At 36.2% G+C, this 19,975-nt stretch overlaps 1 protein-coding gene across 5 annotated transcripts in view; it reads left to right on the top strand.

Moving 5' to 3' along the window:
- Positions 1 to 5,051: 5,051 nt before the first annotated feature.
- The window catches only part of VTA1 (vesicle trafficking 1), a 64,113-nt gene continuing 49,189 nt past the window's right edge, over positions 5,052 to 19,975 (top strand). For all 5 annotated transcript variants that reach the window (XR_014845336.1, XR_014845335.1, XR_014845334.1 and 2 more), the window contains exon 1: positions 5,052 to 5,189. Coding sequence is in view for 2 of the 5 variants with exons in the window: in XM_085024860.1 (XP_084880986.1) it covers positions 5,078 to 5,189 (112 nt within the window). In the remaining 3 variants the exon portion in view is untranslated. The remainder of the gene's footprint in view (positions 5,190 to 19,975) is intronic.

Here is a 19,975-nt window from a genome sequence, read left to right as displayed (position 1 = left end):
AATATAATGAAACACCATGAACAATGTTAGGCCAATAAGTTTGATACCTAGATGAAATTAAAAATTCCATGAAAGACACATATAAAAACTGAGTCAATAATGAAGAGAAAATATGAATATCTCTATACCTATTAAAAAAATTAAATTGAAAATCAAAAGCTTTTCCAGGAAGAAAACATCAGACAGCTTCATTGGTGAATTCCATCAAATGTTTAAGGAAGAAATAATACTCAACAATTTCTTTTAGGAATTAGGAGAGACTATTTGCCATATCTTTTAATGAAGACAGCATAACCATGATATCAAAAATTCTTAGCAAAAATAATCTAGCATATCTAATCCAGCAATATATATAGATAATACAACGTGCTCAAGTGGGGATTATCCCGGGAATGAAAAGTTGTTTTAACATTTGAAAACTAATTAATGTAATTAAACTAGGTTAATGGAATAAAAAACTCACCTAGTCATCTTAATAGGAGATAAAAGCATTTAACACCATTTTATAATGAAACAAACAAAAGCCCAAATCTCACTGTAAAAGGGAAGAAGCTAAACTTGATAAAAAGCATCTAAAAATACCCACAGGAAATATCCCACTTAATAGAAGAATTAATAATTTCCTCTATAATGAGGGTAAAAAGGTCAGGATGTCTACTTTACCACACCTGTTTGACATTGAACTGGAAGTCAGTAAGACTGGCAAAACAAAACAAATATATATATACATATATATATATTCAACAAATGCAGTAAGACAAAAAATAAAATTTATACAGATTGGAAAAGAAGAAATATGGTCTTTAGTCACAGACATAATCATGTTAATATAAAATTATCAAGGATATGCAAAAAGTTTCTAGAATTTGTAACTAAGTTATGAAAGTTAATATTTCAGTAGAGTAATAAAAATAAAATTTTAAATGTAAAATATTTACATAAACATTTTAATGTAAAACATTTACATAAATATTCATAAATATGATATAATATTCATAAGTATGAAACACACAGATAAATTTTACAATAGACTGCTAAACTTGTACAATGAAAACTACAAAATTGTGCTGAGAGAAATTAAAGAAATTTTCAATAAGTGGAACAATAAACCGAGTTCATGGTTGGGAAGCCTTAATCTTTTATAATATCAGTCACTCCAAATTGATATGTAAATCCAGTACAATTCCAGTCATAATCCCAGCAAGCTTTTGTAAAAACAATAAGCTGTTTTTAAACTTACATGGAAATATAAAAGAACTACAATAGCCAATATAATTTTGAAGAAGTAAAATAAAAGTAGATGACTTACCTTATGTACTCTCAAGACTTACTAAAAAGTTACAATAACCAAAACAGTGTAGTATTGGCATGTGCATAAATCTATTGCTTACACGAACAGAGACCAAAAATAGTTCAGCACATATATATAGGTGTGTGTGTGCTTTTAAAAAAATTCTCCAGTATAATTCAATAGTGCTGAAACAACCAGATATCCATGGTGAAAAAATAAACTGCAATTTTTTACCTCCGACCCTGTGTCAACCATGGATGTGTAAACAGGCTTGGCCAAGACATCAGCGTCTTCTCTTTCAGTCTCCTGCTGGACAGTTAAGGGGAAAAGATTCTCTATTTTAGGGGATGCTAATCCATCAGAATGTGAGTTTCATGTACTGGAAAACAAATTTTTACCATATAGAGCATACCCAAAAGATACATTACCCTGATTACACTAGTTGAACCCTGTCCTTTCCTACCGAAATAGTTGTGACCATAATTAGAACAGAAAGTTTTGTTGTGAGATGAGTTTTGCTGGAGTCCAGGGAATGGTGCAAAACATTTAACCTTTTCCATCAAAACACCAGTTATTTCTGGTCTCTCTCCCTTTTCTTCTCCCTATGTTTCCTCCCACCCCCTGTGTCTGCCCTCCCCTAACCTAACTTGCCAAGATTCTAGCCACAGCCTAGAGGGTGATGTCACATCTTTCACCAACTGATCAGAGTTAGAGGGAAGAGAATCTAGGTCTTTCTTCATAGTAAAGTATGCCAGTAAATTCATAATTGTAAGACACTAACCAGAAAAACTTAGCTTAGTCTCTTAGTACATACTTTGTTTCATAGCATAATTTCCATGTATTGCTATGTTAACAATGTTTCTGTTACTTTTCTCCCTCATCTTATCCGGTAAAGGGGTACAGTACTTAGAAAAAGGAAAGAATGTGTTGGCAGGTGGAGTAAAAACTAATTCTAACCATTTCTTTTTTCTTTTCTTTTCTTTTTCTTTTTTTCGTCCCTCCTCTCCTAGAAGTTACGCTCAAGATTCATGCTCATTTGAGAAAGGTACTTTGAGCAACCTCCAGTCCTGGAGGGAGAGATCAGGAGAATAATAGGAAGGTACAGCTTTCACTAGGAAGAGGAACATTTGATTTTCAGACAAAAGATGATGAAATTGAGAAAATATAAAATACAAAGATATATTGGTCTAGAGTGGCATTAAAGTCAAGTAGCAGCCATAGGTTCACAGGCTCTGAAACCAAAGTACCTAGATTTTAAGGTCAAACTCATACTTACTGGCTGTGACCTGGTATAGTTTACATAAATTCTATTTTATTTTTCTCATCTGTAAAATAATGAAAATGATAATATCTTCTTCACAGGGTTATGGTCAAGATTAAATGAGCTGATGTAAAGTCGCTAGAAACATGCCTGATACATAGTAGATGTTGGGGAAAGTGTTACCTAATTACTCTTACTTTGTTGTGGCAGGGGGTAGGTTAAACAATTCATATTGGCTGAACTTAATTTCAACAGCAGGAAGTGCATTTTCTGACCAAGGCAATCAGGCTGGAGGATCTGACTGGAAGAGAGTAGGGAAGAAACATTAGCCCTGTACTGGTGATTCACTAGAGCATTGGCCCTCAACCTTGGATGTGCCATTAATATTTCCTGAACACTTAAAAAAAAAATACTGATATTTAGGATCCAACCCAGAGCAATTAAATCTGAATGCCCCGGGGGCAGGGGTGGGGAATAGGACCTAGACAGGAGGTTTTTTTGTTTGTTTGTTTTGTCTTTTTGTTTTTTTTAGGGCGCACCCGTGGCATTTAGAGGTTCCCAGGCTAGGGGCCTAATTGGAACTGTAGCCACCAGCCTACACCACAGCTCACAGCAACGCGGGATCCTTAAACCACTGAGCAAGGCCAGGGATCAAACCGGCAACCTCATGGTTCCTAGTCAGATTGGTTAACCACTGAGCTACAACGGGAACTCCCTAGATAGGAGCTTTTAAAAAATTTCTGGGGTGAACTTTAAGGACAACCATAGTTGAGAATCAAGAATAGGAAAATAATAAATGAGAAGTCATAAGGACAGAGAAATGACATTTATGGTTATGCCATTCTGCTTTGCTTCATTAATTTCTCTACCAACTCAGCAACTTCCGACTGGATAGTAGGAATAGAGAAGGAGAAAGAAATACTATTTTTGTCTGTTCGGTCTGCTACAACAAAATACCACGGACTGGGCAGCTTATGAACTATAGAAACCTGTTCCTCACAGCTCTGAAAGCTGGAAGGTGAAGATTTGGGTGCCAGCACAGTCAGGTTCTGGTGGGACCCTCCTCCACGCTGCAGACTGCTGATTTCTCCCTGTATCTGCAAATGGTGGAGGGACAGTCTAGCTTGTGGGGTCCCTTTTATATGGGCATTCATCTCATTCATGAAGGCTCTGTGTGCACGACCTAACCATATGCCAAGGGCCCCACCTTTGGCATTCAGTTTCAACACACAAATTTTGGGGAGACACAAATATTCAGTCCACAGTACACACGTTCTCAAGTGGTAATGAATGTGTTGCTGAAATTGGGGAGAATACAGAATTCAGTTCATTGCAAAAAAAAGAAAAAGAGAAAAAAGGCAGCCTCCTGATAAGATGATGTAGTCTGCAAACATGGATAGACAAAAGATGTGGACTGGAGGTTATACAGGACAAGGAGCAGGTTCTGCTGAGGTCACGGGTGGGATAGGATGGGTGGAGTGTGGATTAGAGAAGAATAGGCAGATGGAAATTTCAGAGCTTGAGATCTTGTTTCTTTGAGATGGTGCAATTTCCATGAAAATTAGTTTTAAGATGAACTCTCAAAACTGGGGACTGAGATAAAATAAATAAAGATGAAGGGTATTGGAGGAGGTAAATAAAGAGTAAAGTCCTGAAAAATTATAGGATGGAGAGGAGAGAAAAATAATTGATGTCACTGATGGTAACAGTGATGGGAAAAGTTGATGCCTACCTACAAAGTACGAGTCGGCAGCATTGAACAAGAATTATTATTTGAACGCCTTATCTGTGCAATCACAAGATAATAACTGTCAAAAGACTTTGCAAATAGTTCATCACTCTCCAGAAACTACCGACCTACAAATTATTCATTCACTAGTGTTTGTGGTAACCAGCTCAGAAAAAAAAAGTTCAATTTTTTTTTAAGCTTAACGTGTTTAGTATTTAAGTTAAAAAAGCGGCTGGTTATTTTATCCAATGTGTCAACACAAAAAAGTGTAATTCAACATTTTAAACACATCATCTCTCATCTTACGCAAGAATTGCATTTAAAGTTTCTAAAATTGGAAAGGCTTCTAGGGACTCTATTAGTACAACCTGAGGAACTGGAAGAGAAAATTCCTGAATGATGCCAAAGGCAATTCACGCCTTTACCCTTTCTGCCAATTAACAATCATTATTTTCTTTTTGTTTTTCCCTTTCTATCTTCTGACACAAAAGGGGGGTCGAGGGTGGAAACAAAGAAAATAAAACAATCTCTTTTCCCTTCTGCCAGCAGCCAGCAGAGAGCGCTGGTGCCATAAGCAGCTTAACCGCGAAGCTGCTCAGCCTCCTCGGGGCACTAAACTGCTACGAGCCAGACAAGCGGAGGCTGTCCCTGTTGGGAACCCGTAATTGACCTGCTGTTGCTGAGCAACAGGGAAATGGGCGGGACTTGCTGTGCCCGTGCTTGCGCGCGCCCTCCGAAGACGGAAGCGGAAGTGTCGGCGGCGCGCGAGTAGGAAGTGGTGGTTCTTGGGGTGGAGATGGCCGCGCTTGCTCCGCTGCCCCCGCTGCCTCCGCAGTTTAAGAGCATTCAGCATCATCTGAGGACGGCTCAGGAGCATGACAAGCGGGACCCTGTGGTGGCATATTACTGTGAGTCTGTCCGTGTCGCCGCGGCCCTCATTACCCTCCCGGGCCCACAAAACTGCCTCTTGGTTCTTAAGTCAAGGCCCCGCCCCCCTGGCTTTAGACCTAGCTTTGACCTCTGACCCTCTGACCTTCTGTGGGAATCCCTAGGGCCCCGCCCTCCTCAGGGATCCCCACATTCTCTCTGGAACCCCGCAAGCCCCAGAAAGGCAAAACTTCAAAAGCACGGCGGTGGCCACCAGCTCTCCAGTCTTGTGCTTAAATATTTTTAAACTGATCACATAGGCTCATGAGCTCTTAAGGTTTTCTTTCTGTATGGACGTCCGAGAGCCTCCAGCCCCCACCAGGGTTTCCTGAAAATACCCTGAATATCCTGGAATTAATCTGAGTAGTTAAGTAATTGAGTTGGGGTTAAAACATAGGTAAGTGTCCTAAAGACAGTAGTGATGTGGACAAAAGGGAGATGAATTGATTGAGAACATAGTAATAAGTGCAGATTAATTGTGACAACATGCAAGTCCATTCACAAATTCATAATGAAGAGTAGCTGCTACAAAACAAGCACTTGGGTTAGACCATTCCTCCTTTTGCATCCAGACTACTCTTTCCCACTAATGAGGATCTTTGGTTTTAACTTCTTTGAATAATACCTGGGGCTGAGACGTTTGGTAGCAGTATTCTCACTTTGGTTGACTGTAATACACATAATCTACAGTTGATGAAACACACAGATTAAGTTTGTTCATACTTTTTCCTTTGCAGTGAAGATAGTAGGTCCAGTAAACTTTATTTTATATTACATAGTCTAACTTAATTGCATATAAAACAAGTGACCAAACAACTATAAAGTTTCTGAAAAGGACTTTTAGCTTTGAGAAGCTCAATATAATGTGTCCTCTGTTGTGGACATTATAAGATTAGCTAAAATACTGTCCACTGTTATCGTTGCCATACGCCAGGTGTCTCCCGCTTTGATTTCTCAAATATGCAAGGCCCTTTCAAACCTCTGCTCTCTTCCCTTTCTTGGGTTGTCTGCCTTTTTTCTCCACTTGGAGAACTCTTCATGATTCAGGTTCTTATGTATGTATGTATGTATGTATCTTTTGTCCTTTTTAGGGCCGTACCCACAGCATATGGAGGTTCCCAGGCCAGGGGTCTAATCGGAGCTGCAGCTGCGGGCCTACGCCACAGCCATGACAGCGCCAGATCTGAGCTACGTCTGAGACCTACACCACAGCTCATCGCAATGCCGGATCCTTAACCCACTGAATCACTGAGTGAGCCCAGGGATCGAACCCTCAACCTCATTGTTCTTAGTCTGATTCGTTTCCACTGCGCCAGGACGGGAACTCCAAGGTTCTAATTTAAATGTCACCTTTTCTGTAGACCGTAAGTTAATTACTCTTAAGGCTATACCTTATTTTGTTCAAATCTTAACAGCATTTTCCATTAGACTTGTTTTTCAGGTACCTCAAGCAGGGACCATTAGTCATTCATTCAGTTTGTATTTATTGAATTCTACCTATGCACTGTGGCTGTACAGTTCCTGTATTCATGGAACTTATCTACTATGAAGTGGGGAGATTAAGTAATAATATGAGTATATTATATAGAATATTAAAAAATTATAAGAAAAATAAAGCAGGGGAAAAAATAGGGAGTACCAAGAGTAGGGCGGTAGGAAGTGAGGAGGGGATTTCACTTTAAAAGTGGTCAGGAGGAGTTCCCATCAAGGCTCAGCAGTAAAAATAAAAATGGTCAGGAACTGGGTAAGTGAATACTCTAATGATGGGTGACAGATTCTTTTCTAGTCTTAAAACAAATTTTGAGGCAGACCTAATTAAAATGTCAGCCAAGAAAAATTATTAAAAATATTAATTGATGATAAGTGATGATGGGTTTAGCTTATAAGCAGAAGGAATTTAAAGACTTCAGTGAATTTGCTGTGACAGCGCTTCCATTCTCATCTGCTTCTTTATGAGAATGAATTTTCTCTTTTGTTAAATTCATAAAAAATGAAAGTAGGGATAGAACCAGTATTCTACACTGGTTCATTCTGAGGATAAATCATATTAATTCATAAAAAGGCAATTTAACCCATAATGTATTTCCAAGGAAATTTTTATTTTTGTATTTAATGACTAAAAAATACATATTCATGTTGTTTTGATCAATTATACATTACAATAATTGCAAAAATTCATTTCCTGAAGGAAAATTTTGACACATATTCACATACTTTCTCTCACGGGAGCTGTATTCATGGAGCTTACCTACTATGAAGGAAATTTACAAAAATTTCAATTTCAATTTCTATACACTTTTTTTGCAGAGCAGCATGATAGGATAATCAAGGCAGTACTTTTTTTTTTTGTCCATGCCTTCAGCATGAAGTTCCTGGGCCAGGAATGGAACCCACGCCCCAGTAGCAACCAGAGTCATATCAATGACATTGCCTATGACAATGCCTGATCCTTAACCCACTGAGCCACCAGGGAACCTCCAAATATATTTTTTTATAATAAAATTCTGCAGGATAAGTAAATAGGAGTATAGGTTAAAAGAAAATACAAGTGTATTTTTTCTCACTTAAATAAAGAGCTTTTTGTATCTTAAATTATAATAGCAAATATTGAAACTGATATAATTTTTAGATGTCAATATTGGATTAGTACAGAAATTATTTTTTATCTCTTTAGACTTCCGATGAAAAGTGGCAGGTATGACCTAAAAATGTGTGGAAGGATACATTTTTATAAACTTAAAGCAAACAAAAATTTTCTAAATTCCTCGAGCAAGGAAGAATTTTTGTGAGAAAAAAATCCAAAAAAAAATATTCAAGAGTATTTTGCTAAAGTAACTTGCTGATTTATAAAAGTTCCCTATTCTCTTTTATTTCTGATGCTTTATGTATGTTGCTTTCTGCCTGGAATCATCTCTGACTTCCTCTTCATCTTCACCTCCCTTACTCTTACTGACTCAGTACTTTTTGCATATTGGTTTTCCTTACCTTATAGGTTTGGTCTAGAAATTATTTCAAGTATGTCCCTTATCTTGATTGCATTGTATTATAAACACTTTTTACCTTTCAGTCTTCTAGATTCTTCTGGTAGACAGGGATTGACACCTTGTTTTCTTTTACCACCTGGCACATAATTTACATTTATAGCTATTCAATGCATGCCATCATTGTAAATATTATTAATATTCCATTCTTGCTAGAACGTAAGCTCTATGAGAGCAAGAAGTGTGTCTTAAATTGATGATTGTTGTATCTGTTAAGTCCTAAGACAGTACCTAAGCCATAGTGGATAATTGTAAATTAGGCAATTTACATGTAATATCTGTTGATTGACTAAATGGCGATTCATAGTTTTTTCACATGCTTTTAGGACAGTAAGGAAATGTGATGAAAAGAATTCCAAAACACTGTCTTTTTTTTTTTTTTTTTGGTCTTTTTTTGGGCTGCACCTGCGGCATATGGAGGGGTCGAATTGGAGCTGTATTGCCAGCCTACCACAGCCACATCAACGCAAGATCCAAGCCACATCTGTGACCTACACCACAGCTCACAGCAGCACCAGATCCTTAACCCACTAAGTGAGGCCAAGGATCAAACCTGCGTTGTTATGGTTACTAGTGAGATTTATTTCCACTGAGCCACGATGGAAATTCCCAAAACACGTCTTTTATAACTTGCGCTTTTACTGTGTTTATGGTAGGTATTAGATTAAGTCATAGATATGTCATAGGATGTGCCCATTGTTCCTTCTCCTTTCCAGAATTTTATGATTTCAAAAATTATTTCTATCTGGCCTTAATGGGAATACTCTCATGTTTTATCATTTTTTAAATTGTTACCTTAATATTCCTGTATTTCTAAGTTGTTTGTCTAAGAGTGTTGAAATACCATATATCAAATTGCTTTTTGATTAATATGCTTAATGTTTTCTTCTTCGAACTTTTTAGTATAGTAAATAGTTGATTATTAAATTTACTCATATTTGTAACATCCTCTCATTCCTGAAAAGAATCCTATTAGATTTTTTCATTAAATTTTTAATTTTGAGATAATTATGAGCCACATACAGTTGTAAGAAATAATACAGAGATTCTCTGTGCCTTTTGCCCAGTGTGCCTCAAAGGTAACATCTTGTAAAATATACAGTATCACAACCAGAAAATTGACATTGACATAGCACTAGTCTTACTCAGACCTCCCTAGTTTCCTATGAATTTGTTGTGTGTACCTGCATATTTAGCTAAATAGTCTATCAGGTGTGTAGGTTCCTGTATCCATCACTATGGTGAACACTAGCAGTTTCCTAAGAAGAATCCTTCATGTTATCCTGTTGTAGCCACACCTACTTCCCCTCCATGCCACCTGCTGTCCCCTGGCAGCCACTGACCTGTTCTTCAGTCTTTAAATTTTGTCACTTTTAAAATGTTCTATAAATGAAATCACACATTGTATAACCTTTTGGAATTTACTTTTTTTGCTTGGCACGGTTGCATGGAGACTCACCTAAGTGAGTCAAGTTATCAATAGTTTGTTTCTTTTTTAATTCTCAGTACAATGCCCTGGTATGTTTATATTGTAGTTTAACATTTCAGCTATTAATGAACATAAAGATTGTGCTATGCTCTAAATGTTTGTTTTTCCCCACAGAATTCATGTTGAAATCCTGACCCCTAAAAGCAATGGTATTAGTAGGTTGGGGCCTTTGGGAAGTGATTATGTCATGAGGGTGGACCTTTCATGAACGGCATTAGTGCTTTTAGGAAAGAGATCACATAGAGCTCCCTGGCCATGTTGGCACTGACTTCCAGCCTCTAACTACCCAGTGTGTGTGGTACCTTGTTTTAGCAGCCTGAGTGGACTAAGACAGGTTGTTTCCAGTTTGTGACTATTACGATTAGTGGGTATGAACAGTTTTGTAGCCTTTCTCTGTGAACATAAGTTTGCATTTGGTTCAGTTGCTGGTGCGCGTGGTAATTACGTCTGAATTTTTTTTTATTTTTTATTTTTTTATCTTATTATTTTTTATTTTTTTTTGCTTTTTTAGGGCTGCACCTGCAGCATATGGAAGTTCCCAGGCTAGGGGTCCAACCAGAGCTGCAGCTACCAGCCCACACCACAGTCACTGCAATGCCGGATCCGATCTGTGCCTGTGGTCTACACTGCAGCTCATGGCAACCTTGGGTCTTTAACCCACTGAGCAAGGCCAGGGGTCAAACCCACATCCTTATGGATACTAGTCAGATTCTTAAGCTGCTGAGCCACAGTAGGAAGTCCTTACATGTTTGGTTTTATAAAAAACTGGCAAGCTGTTTTTCAGACTAGCTCTACCATTTTATATTCCCATCCAGCTTCTCTGCAACCTCACCAGCATTTGGTGTGTCACTGTTTTTCAGTTTTAGTGTGATAGGTGTGATGATATCTAATCATGGTTTTCATTACTGTTTCCCTCATGGCTACTGAAGTTAACGTCTTTTCTTATTAAGCGTCTGTATATCACCATCAGTGAAATGTCTGTTCTTATTTTTCCCAGACAACCCTCCTTTGTAAATTGTTTTAAGAGTTCTTAGTATATTCTACTTACTAATCCTTGGTCACATAATGTGTTTTGCAAACATTTTCTCCCAGTCTGTAGCTTCTCTTTGGCTCTTCATAACAGAGTTTTATAGACAAAAGGTCTAATTTTGGTGGTGCCCAATTTGTCAGTTTTTCCTTTTTTTTATTATGCTTTTGATGTCAAGTCTGTATATTTATTTTGTTAAGTGGGTTTCTTAAATATTGTTGAGATTGTTGTCCACTTAAAAAATTTAACCTGAGCTAATGTTGATATACTTAAGTTTTCTAGAATATCTTCCATATGTCAGATTTTCAAATTTATTAGCTAGAAATTATAAACCTAACCTTTCCTTCCTTTCCTCATTCCTGTCACAGTCAGCCAGTCATCAAATTTTTTTTAATAATTTTTTTATTTTCCCACTGTACAGCAAGGGGTTCAGGTTATCCTTACATGTATACATTACAATTACATTTTTCCCCCACCATTTCTTCTGTTGCAACATGAGTATCTAGACAAAGTTCTCAATGCTATTCAGCAGGATCTCCTTGTAAATCTATTCTAAGTTGTGTCTGATAAGCCCAAGCTCCTGATCCCTCCCACTCCCTCCCCCTCCCATCAGGCAGCCACAAGTCTCTTCTCCAAGTCCATGATTTTCTTTTCTGAGGAGATGTTCATTTGTGCTGGATATTAGATTCCAGTTATAAGTGATATCATATGGTATTTGTCTTTCTGGCTCATTTCACTCAGGATGAGATTCTCTAGTTCCATCCATGTTGCTGCAAATGGCATTATGTCATTCTTTTTTATGGCTGAGTAGTATTCCATTGTGTATATATACCACCTCTTCCTAATCCAATCATCTGTCGATGGACATTTGGGTTGTTTCCATGTCCTGGCTATTGTGAATAGTGCTGCAATGAACATGCGGGTGCACGTGTCTTTTTTAAGTAGAGTTTTGTCCAGATAGATGCCCAAGAGTGGGATTGCGGGGTCATATGGAAGTTCTATGTATAGATTTCTAAGGTATCTCCAAACTGTTCTCCATAGTGGCTGTACCAGTTTACATTCCCACCAACAGTGCAGGAGGGTTCCCTTTTCTCCACAGCCCCTCCAGCACTTGTTATTTGTGGATTTCTTAATGATGGCCATTCTGACTGGTGTGAGGTGGTATCTCATAGTAGTTTTGATTTGCATTTCTCTTATAACCAGTGATGTTGAGCATTTTTTCATGTGTTTGTTGGCCATCTGTATATCTTCTTTGGAGAAATGTCTATTCAGGTCTTTTGCCCATTTTTCTATTGATTGATTGGCTTTTTTGCTGTTGGGTTGTATAAGTTGTTTATATATTCTAGAGATTAAGCCCTTGTTGGTTGCATCATTTGAAACTATTTTCTCCCATTCTGTAAGTTGTCTTTTTGGTTTCTTTTTGGTTTCCTTTGCTGTGCAAAAGCTTTTCAGTTTGATGAGGTCCCATGGGTTTGTTTTTGCTCTAATTTCTATTGCTTTGGGAGACTGACCTGAGAAAATATTCATGATGTTGATGTCAGAGAGTGTTTTGCCTATGTTTTCTTCTAGGAGTTTGATGGTGTCCTGTCGTATATTTAAGTCTTTCAGCCATTTTGAGTTTATTTGTGTGCATGGTGTGAGGGTGTGTTCTAGTTTCATTGCTTTGCATGCAGCTGTCCAGGTTTCCCAGCAATGCTTGCTGAATAGACTTTCTTTTTCCCATTTTATGTTCTTGCCTCCCTTGTCAAAGATTAATTGACCATAGGTGTCAGGGTTTATTTCCGGGTTCTCTATTCTGTTCCATTCGTCTGTCTGTCTGTTTTGATACCAGTACCACACTGTTTGGATAGTCATCAAATTTTTTAAATTTACTTATCTCCTTGGTTTCTTTGATATCATACCTTCACCTTCCATCTAAGGAAGGTATTGACATAGCTTCCTACTTCCTACTTTAACCAGGTAATTCCTGTTGCAACTAGAAAGTTCTGCTTTAAATGCTTAGTGAAAAAAACACAATGATAAAGTTAACTAAATATTTAGAAATTCTGTATGATACAAACAGTACATTTTTAAAAATTACATTAGGAAAAAATATTTCTAATAGTTGAGAGACAAAGAGCCAATATACCATAATATATAAAACATTCATACAAATCTATTAAAAAAAAAAACTAAGATCCCCATAGATAAATGGACAACTGCTAAAGAGAGAATACTAATTAGTAGCATTCAGCTTAATTAGTAATAAGTGTAAATTAAAAAGACATACCATTTTTTGACTCTAGTTATAACCCAGTGCACATAAGTATGTGGTGAAATCATTGACATGGATGTATGAATTTGTTCAGAATTTTAGGAAGCATTTTGTCAGTGTATGGAATGGTAGAAGTATCTGTAATTCACTAAGTCTAGTTCTGAAAAGCTTCTGCTCTTCACAAATATATCACAAATTATATAATCACAAAAATATTAAGAGCTTTATGCAGAATTTTCTACGTGATTATTTATACATTTGTACCAAGCTCAAATCGGTGTAAATATATATCATTGTGGAAATGGTTAAGTAAATTATAGTATATCTGTTAGAAAATTATGTCATTATTTAAAATTAGAAAGTATCTTTTGTAACATGGGGAAAAGTTTATATGAAAATACAGGATATAAAATTAGATATATATTTTTAAAAGACACCTATAGTAGCTCCAACTAACTATCAGAAAATTTAAAGTGCCTTGGGCCACAGCAGTGACCCTGAAGTGAAAGCAGTGAGAACACCAGATCTGAGCATCTCCACTTCCAATTCATTTTTAACCAAAAAGTACTAGCTTGAATGTCACTTTTTCTGGGAGGCCTTCTCTTAAACTCTCTAGTTTTAAGGTGCTTTTCTGTGTCTTCATTGGGCCTTGCATGGCTTTACCTTAATTCCTTTTCATTTGCCTGGTGTTTCTTCTAGACTGTAAACTTTAAGAAGGTTGTACCCTGCTGGGAACTCTTTATTCATTACCTGGTAGTACTAGGTCACTAGAGATGACCTAGTAAAAAATGTCCGTCTAATTGACCTTTTGAATTTTAAGGCAACAGTAGTCCCTAGAGGAAACTGTGGCCTTATAGCTGTCAGTGAATAAAGAGGCCAAATGTTAGTATTCATGTAGCTCTTGGCATTTGTAACAGTGCTTTCCTTCAGGATGTCTGATTTGAATCCCTCAGTCATCCTGGCCCTTCTATTAATAAGTGATGGAGCCAGTAGGACCTGAAGGATACTATATGAGAAATGGGTATGTGAAAATTTGTTGATAATAGGTAGTAGTTAGAAAACCAGTTATAGAGTGAGTGAGGGTAAATGGACTAGTTAAATTGGTGAAAAATAAAAAGGGAGCCAATACAGTAATCTGGGAGCTTTCTACTAGGTGGAGGACAGGCCTGTTTTTATTACTGTATCTCTGCACTCTGTATGTGTCTGTCTGTCTCTCTTTTTCCTTAATGAAGCCAGAAAATATTTGTGAGCCCCTACTAAACATGAGCACCATATGATAAATTTTTTAATTCTGTGAGATTTAGTGTTGTAGGTAAAGCTAAACTAGAAAGATTATTTTCCCTTTTAAATTTTCTTAAGTAACTAAACAAGTCGTTTCAAGTTTGATTTTTTTAAAAGTTTCCTCTAGGGGGTGATATTGTACAATTAATAGATATTCACTGAAAATAGAATATTCTTTGAGAATCATTCACTTATATGATCACAGAAAAATTAAATGTAGTTCAAAAACTTGTGAATACCTATGTATATCTCATATACAAGATGTTCTAGGACACATGAGTATAAATTTTTAATTTAGTTTAAATAAAGGCTAAATAATATTGGATTTTTTATTGATGGTGGTAATCTACAGTAATAGCAGGATTAATAATCAATTACCTATAATTTTTTTGTTGTTAATCACACAGAAATTGAATTTTTTCTTTTCTTTTTTTTTGGTCTTTTTAGGGCTGCACCCATGGCCTATGCAGGTTCCCAGGCTAGGGGTCAAATCTGAGCTGTAGTTGCTGGCCTACACCACAGCCACAGCAACCTGAGATCCAAGCCATGTCTGCGACCTACACCACAGCTCACGGCAACATGGAATCCTTAACCCACTGAATAAGGCCAGGGATCAAACCCGCATCCCCATGGATCCTAGCCAGGCTCCTTAACCACTGAGCCACGACAGGAACTCCAGAAATTGGATTTTTTAAAGACAGACAAGTTTACCTAAGCCAGTGAACGTAAGTAATTCTTTTCTTTTATTGAGTCCGTAATCCCCTTGTCTAGGTGTTTATCATTTTCATTATAAGCTGACTCAGGATACATTACTGTAGCAATGAAAGTTAATAATAAAAACACATAGAAAGTTGATCTACTAACTTATCCATTAGCATTCCATTCTCTTATGTTTGTTTTTGCAAACAGATATGCAGACATGAATTTTATTTTATTAAAATAGTCATTTTGAGTATTATAGCTCAAATATATATAGCTCCCTTTTGAGTAAAGTAAATCATTTCATTTTTAGACTTTTTCATCCTGTTCGGAATGTTGAGGGGACAGGGTAGTGGAATCAAGAAACTCATAGTTAACTGTCATTGTCTTACATTTGGCACCCATGCAGTTTTACCAAAAGCATCTTAGATAAGGTTCATTTTTTTATGACAATTATGTGTGATTGCTCAAGGTGAACGCTTACATATTCTTGAATAGCACAGGATTAAAATTGTATCAGTGCTTGATAGGTTCCCACTTGCATTCAATTTGTCATTTATTTTTCTGTGCCTTCTTAAGGTTTTTAGATGTTTTTTGACCCTCAGTTATTGTTTCTATTTGGAACCGATTTGGAGTCCATTGTACCTTCATTGTGGGCTTATAAATATTCCTTACTGTTTTAATTTTTTTTAGTGGTTCCTCTAGCATTTACAATGTCTTTTCATAGTCTACTGTCATATAGCACTTCACATATGAGGTAAGAACTTCACTTTCTTTTCCCTCTTCCTGTCCTTTGGCTGTAGTTCCTCATGCATTTTACTTATACATTTGCCATAAACCCTAAAATACATTTTTATTTTACTTTATTTTTTATTAAATTACAGTTGATTTACAGTGTTGTGCCAGGAGTTCCCGTCATGGCTTAGCGGAAACGAATCTGACTAGCATCCATGAGATGCAGATTTGATCCCTGGCCTCGCTCAATGGATTAAGGATCTGGCGTTACCATAAGATTGTGGTGTAGGTCACAGATGCAACTTGGATCTGACGTTGCTGTGGTTGTGACATAGGCCAGTGGCTACAGCTCCAATTTGACCCCTAGCCTGGGAACTTCCATATGCCACAGGAGCAGCTCTAAAAAGCAAAAAAAAAAAAAAAAAAAGTTGCCAATTTCCACTGTATAGCAAAGTGTTCATTCATACATATATGTACATTATTTTTTTTTATATTCCTTTTCCATCATGGTCTACCCCAGGAGATTAGATAGAGTTCCTTGTGCTGTAAAGTAGGATCCTGTTGTTTATCCATTCTAAATGTATCTCTTTAACAGTCTTTTTTAAAAAGAAACTTATAAAATGAATTTTTAATATATTCCCACATAGTTACCATTTTCAGTAGTCTTCATTCTTTTGTGTAGATTATTTTAAATCTGCTATCATTTTCTTTCTTGTTAAGAATTACAATTCTTGGAGTTCCCGTCGTGGCGCAGTGGTTAATGAATCTGACTAGGAACCATGAGGTTGCGGGTTTGATCCCTGCCCTTGCTCAGTGGGTTAACAATCCAGCGTTGCCATGAGATGTGGCATAGGTTGCAGATGCAGCTTGGATCCCGCATTGTGTGGCTCTGGCATAGGCCGGTGGCTGCAGCTCCGATTAGACCCCTAGCCTGGGAACCTCCATATGCCATGGGAGCAGCCCTAGAAAAGGCAAAAAGACCAAAAAAAAAAAAAAAAAAAAAAAATTGCAATTCTTTTGTAGGATTACCACCAATGCTTTCAACTTCTGCTGTGTGAAACAAGCTTTTATTTCATTCTTATTTTTGAAAGATATCTTTACTGGATAAAAAATTTTAATTTGTCAATTGTTTTTGCCACACCTCCCCACCTTTTTGAGAAGGGAATCCAATTACACATATGTTGGAGCACTTGGTGTTTTTCCACACCTCACTGAAACTCTGGTTTTGTTTTTCTTTTTCTTTTTAATCCTTTTTCTCTCTGCTTTGAGTAGTTTCTATTGCTGTGTTCTGAAGTTCACTAATTTTTTTATGGTGTCTAAACTATTAATCCTATCCAGTAAATTTTGTCATTTCAGGTATTATATTTTTCACCTCTGGCAGTTCCTTTTGTGTTCCTTTGTGTATATTTTGTTTCTCTTCTCATTTTATTCATGGTTTCCATTAAATACTTTATGATGATTTCCCAGTATTTTAACATCATTGTCTGCTACTTTCATTATTTTGCCATTGCTTTAGCCTATCTTATTGTTTTACCTTATGTTTACATTCTTCTACCTGTTGCCATCATTTGTAGTTTTTAACTGGTTGCAGGACAGAGAGAATTTTAAGTTCTTGAATGTCTGGAGTTTAAGTTCCTGAATATCTATCTGTTCTTTGAAGGGACTTGGTATGGCCAACAATTAAGTTAAATTTGCTACTGAACGTTTGCTTCTTTTGTGCTTTATTTTTTATGTTTTTAGCTTTAGGGGTCATGTCTAAAGTAGCCTTTGCTTTAAGGACAGATTAACCCTATTATTTAAAGCATATCCCTTTGGGGGTCTCTACTGAATATCCTCGGAAAGCATCTAAGGCTCTTCACTCTGTTTGGTAAGAACTTGAATGCATCCTAGCCCTGTGTGTGCTTTGGGGACAGTCCAGTGCATAGCTTCTGCTCATTCTCTGGCCATATGGAGTTTTCTCCTTCACATGCGCATGGTAATATTTGTTTGAGCCTCAAGGTTTTCCCCTGTGCAGATTTCTGGGTTTCTTTTCTTTATAGCTCCATCCTCTTTAGAACTCTGCCCCAACTTACAGCTGCCTCCATCTCCCTGAATTCCAGTCTGTTTTCTCAACTCAGCTGGAAGACTGTGCTCTGCTTAGGACTCCCTCCTATTCCTTAGTTTGGAGTTTGCCTCCAGGCAGAATGCTAGGCTAATGTTGGTGTCTCCTTATATGTTTCCTTTCTTCAGATGTCTTGGTCTTACCATGTCTGTTTCCATTGTCTGAAAACTTGTTTTGCAGATTTTGTCTAGTGTTTTTGTTGTTTGCAGTAGAATGGCAAATCTCATTACTCCATGTGGCCAGAATTAGAATCTGTGTTCTCATTTTAATAACCAAACCATCACTTAGTGTTTGCTAAGTACCAGCAGTCTTTTAGTAGGAATTCAGCAAGAGCTAACTTTTTCTTAAAGCTGCTACATTATGACAGAAACTTTAAAAATATTTGTTTAATACAGGAATGAGTGAAGGAAACACCTTCATTGATATATCATTTATACTCTGTTTTTCATCTTTAATTCAGAAGTCACTTCAGAAAAGATAATACTAACCATACAGCAAGTATTTATAATACACTTGTGATAGAGTAATATATTCAGTTTTCTTTGTTGGAATGAAATTTTCTATTATACATCAATGTATTTTCTATTTGAGTGCTCCATTTATTTAACCTTTTAACATATCACTCTTCACAATTGCTTTTATATACTTTTATGTATTTATACCATATATTTCATATTTTTAGATTTCTCATGTACAAGCAAGGGTGTGTTAGAACGTTAATGTTTAGATTTAATGGAACTTTGAATTAAACATACCTTCAAGATTAGTAAATGTTTGTCTCCTAAATGCTTCACATTAAATTTAAAGTTAGGTTGGAAAGTATTTAATCCTTTTGCAAATATGCTTCATTACTCATCTTCAAATAATATTTATTCATGAAAATAAACACATTTCCTTGCTGAAATAAATCAAGTATATTTTCTTATAGATGATTTTAGGTGCATATTTATTCTGTTTTAGTAGGTAACTTTCCACATTAAACATTAATTTTTCATTGTACTGCTTCTGCTACAATGAATTGCTTGTCCTGAACAGAGTTCTATATGAAAGTGATCCTTTGTTCTATCCATTAATCAAGATGATCTGGTGTGTTTATTAATTTTCATAAGTGAATTTAGCATTTTTTCACTTTCATTTAATATAAGAAATGTATCTTGGGATACAACTTAAGAATTGTAAACCATGTAAGATATTAAAAAATGTAAAAGCCAGACCCGTTTTTATCCTTAATCTTTCCAGTTCTGAGATGATTCCACCCAGTCCTTCAATTACTTTATAATAACGTCCTTATAATTCACTTTATAATAGTAATAATAATGTCCTTATAATAATGTTCTTATAAAGACTAAATATGCATGTAAGCCAAGAAAAAAATACACATAGGTGAAACCATTAAACTCTCTTGTCATTATACTATATATTTCAGTTATCAGCCATCTGTATTAAGGATAACTTTTAAAGGACAAGTAGCTGATATTTGTTTATATTTGTGTTGTAAGGGAGATCGATGATGGTTGTGATAGCGAATTGTGATAATTTCATATTTGCTTCAAAGAAGATATAGATAATCTCCATTTTATTGTAAGCAAGAGTAGGAGAAGTTAAGAGTAACAAATTAGAAAAAGAATTGTGCTTTTTACATAGGAATAAATCACTTTTGCTTGGTAACAAGAAAGTGCTAATTAATTTTCTGCATGTTTACTTAATGGGCTATTACCTGTGCTAGAAAGCCATTTATCCCCAAAGTTGGTCTACTAAGTAGCTCATTGTACTTCTTAGATGGCAGGATTCATATACTGTTCACTACTATGATGAAATAAAGAGAAAGACCTCCTAAAGGAATGAAACTGTCAGTACTGTATTTCCTCACATTATCATGTTATCATGTGTGCTAACAGTATATAGATAGTGAATAATTAATTAATATCTATTAAATTTTCTTTGTGTTTGGTGAAGTTTTTGAAAGATGTTTAGAATAGTCATTTGAGAGGTTGGGAAGATAAGGAAATCAGTCTTACGCAATTAATATTAAAATGTCTTCAGAGAATGGGAGATAACAGGAGAGAAGATGGGAAACAAAATAGAACTTTAAGGGTATTTTCAAACCAAATGTTTCGCATAGGATGCAAAATGTTGGCAT

This window comes from Sus scrofa, chromosome 1 (genome assembly GCF_054392235.1).
Source record: "Sus scrofa isolate SSC_HxYL_T2T_F1_AM1 chromosome 1, Sscrofa_HxYL_maternal_Yorkshire_Landrace_v2.0, whole genome shotgun sequence".
NCBI lineage: Eukaryota > Metazoa > Chordata > Mammalia > Artiodactyla > Suidae > Sus > Sus scrofa.
This window is presented reverse-complemented; position numbering and strand designations above follow the sequence as displayed.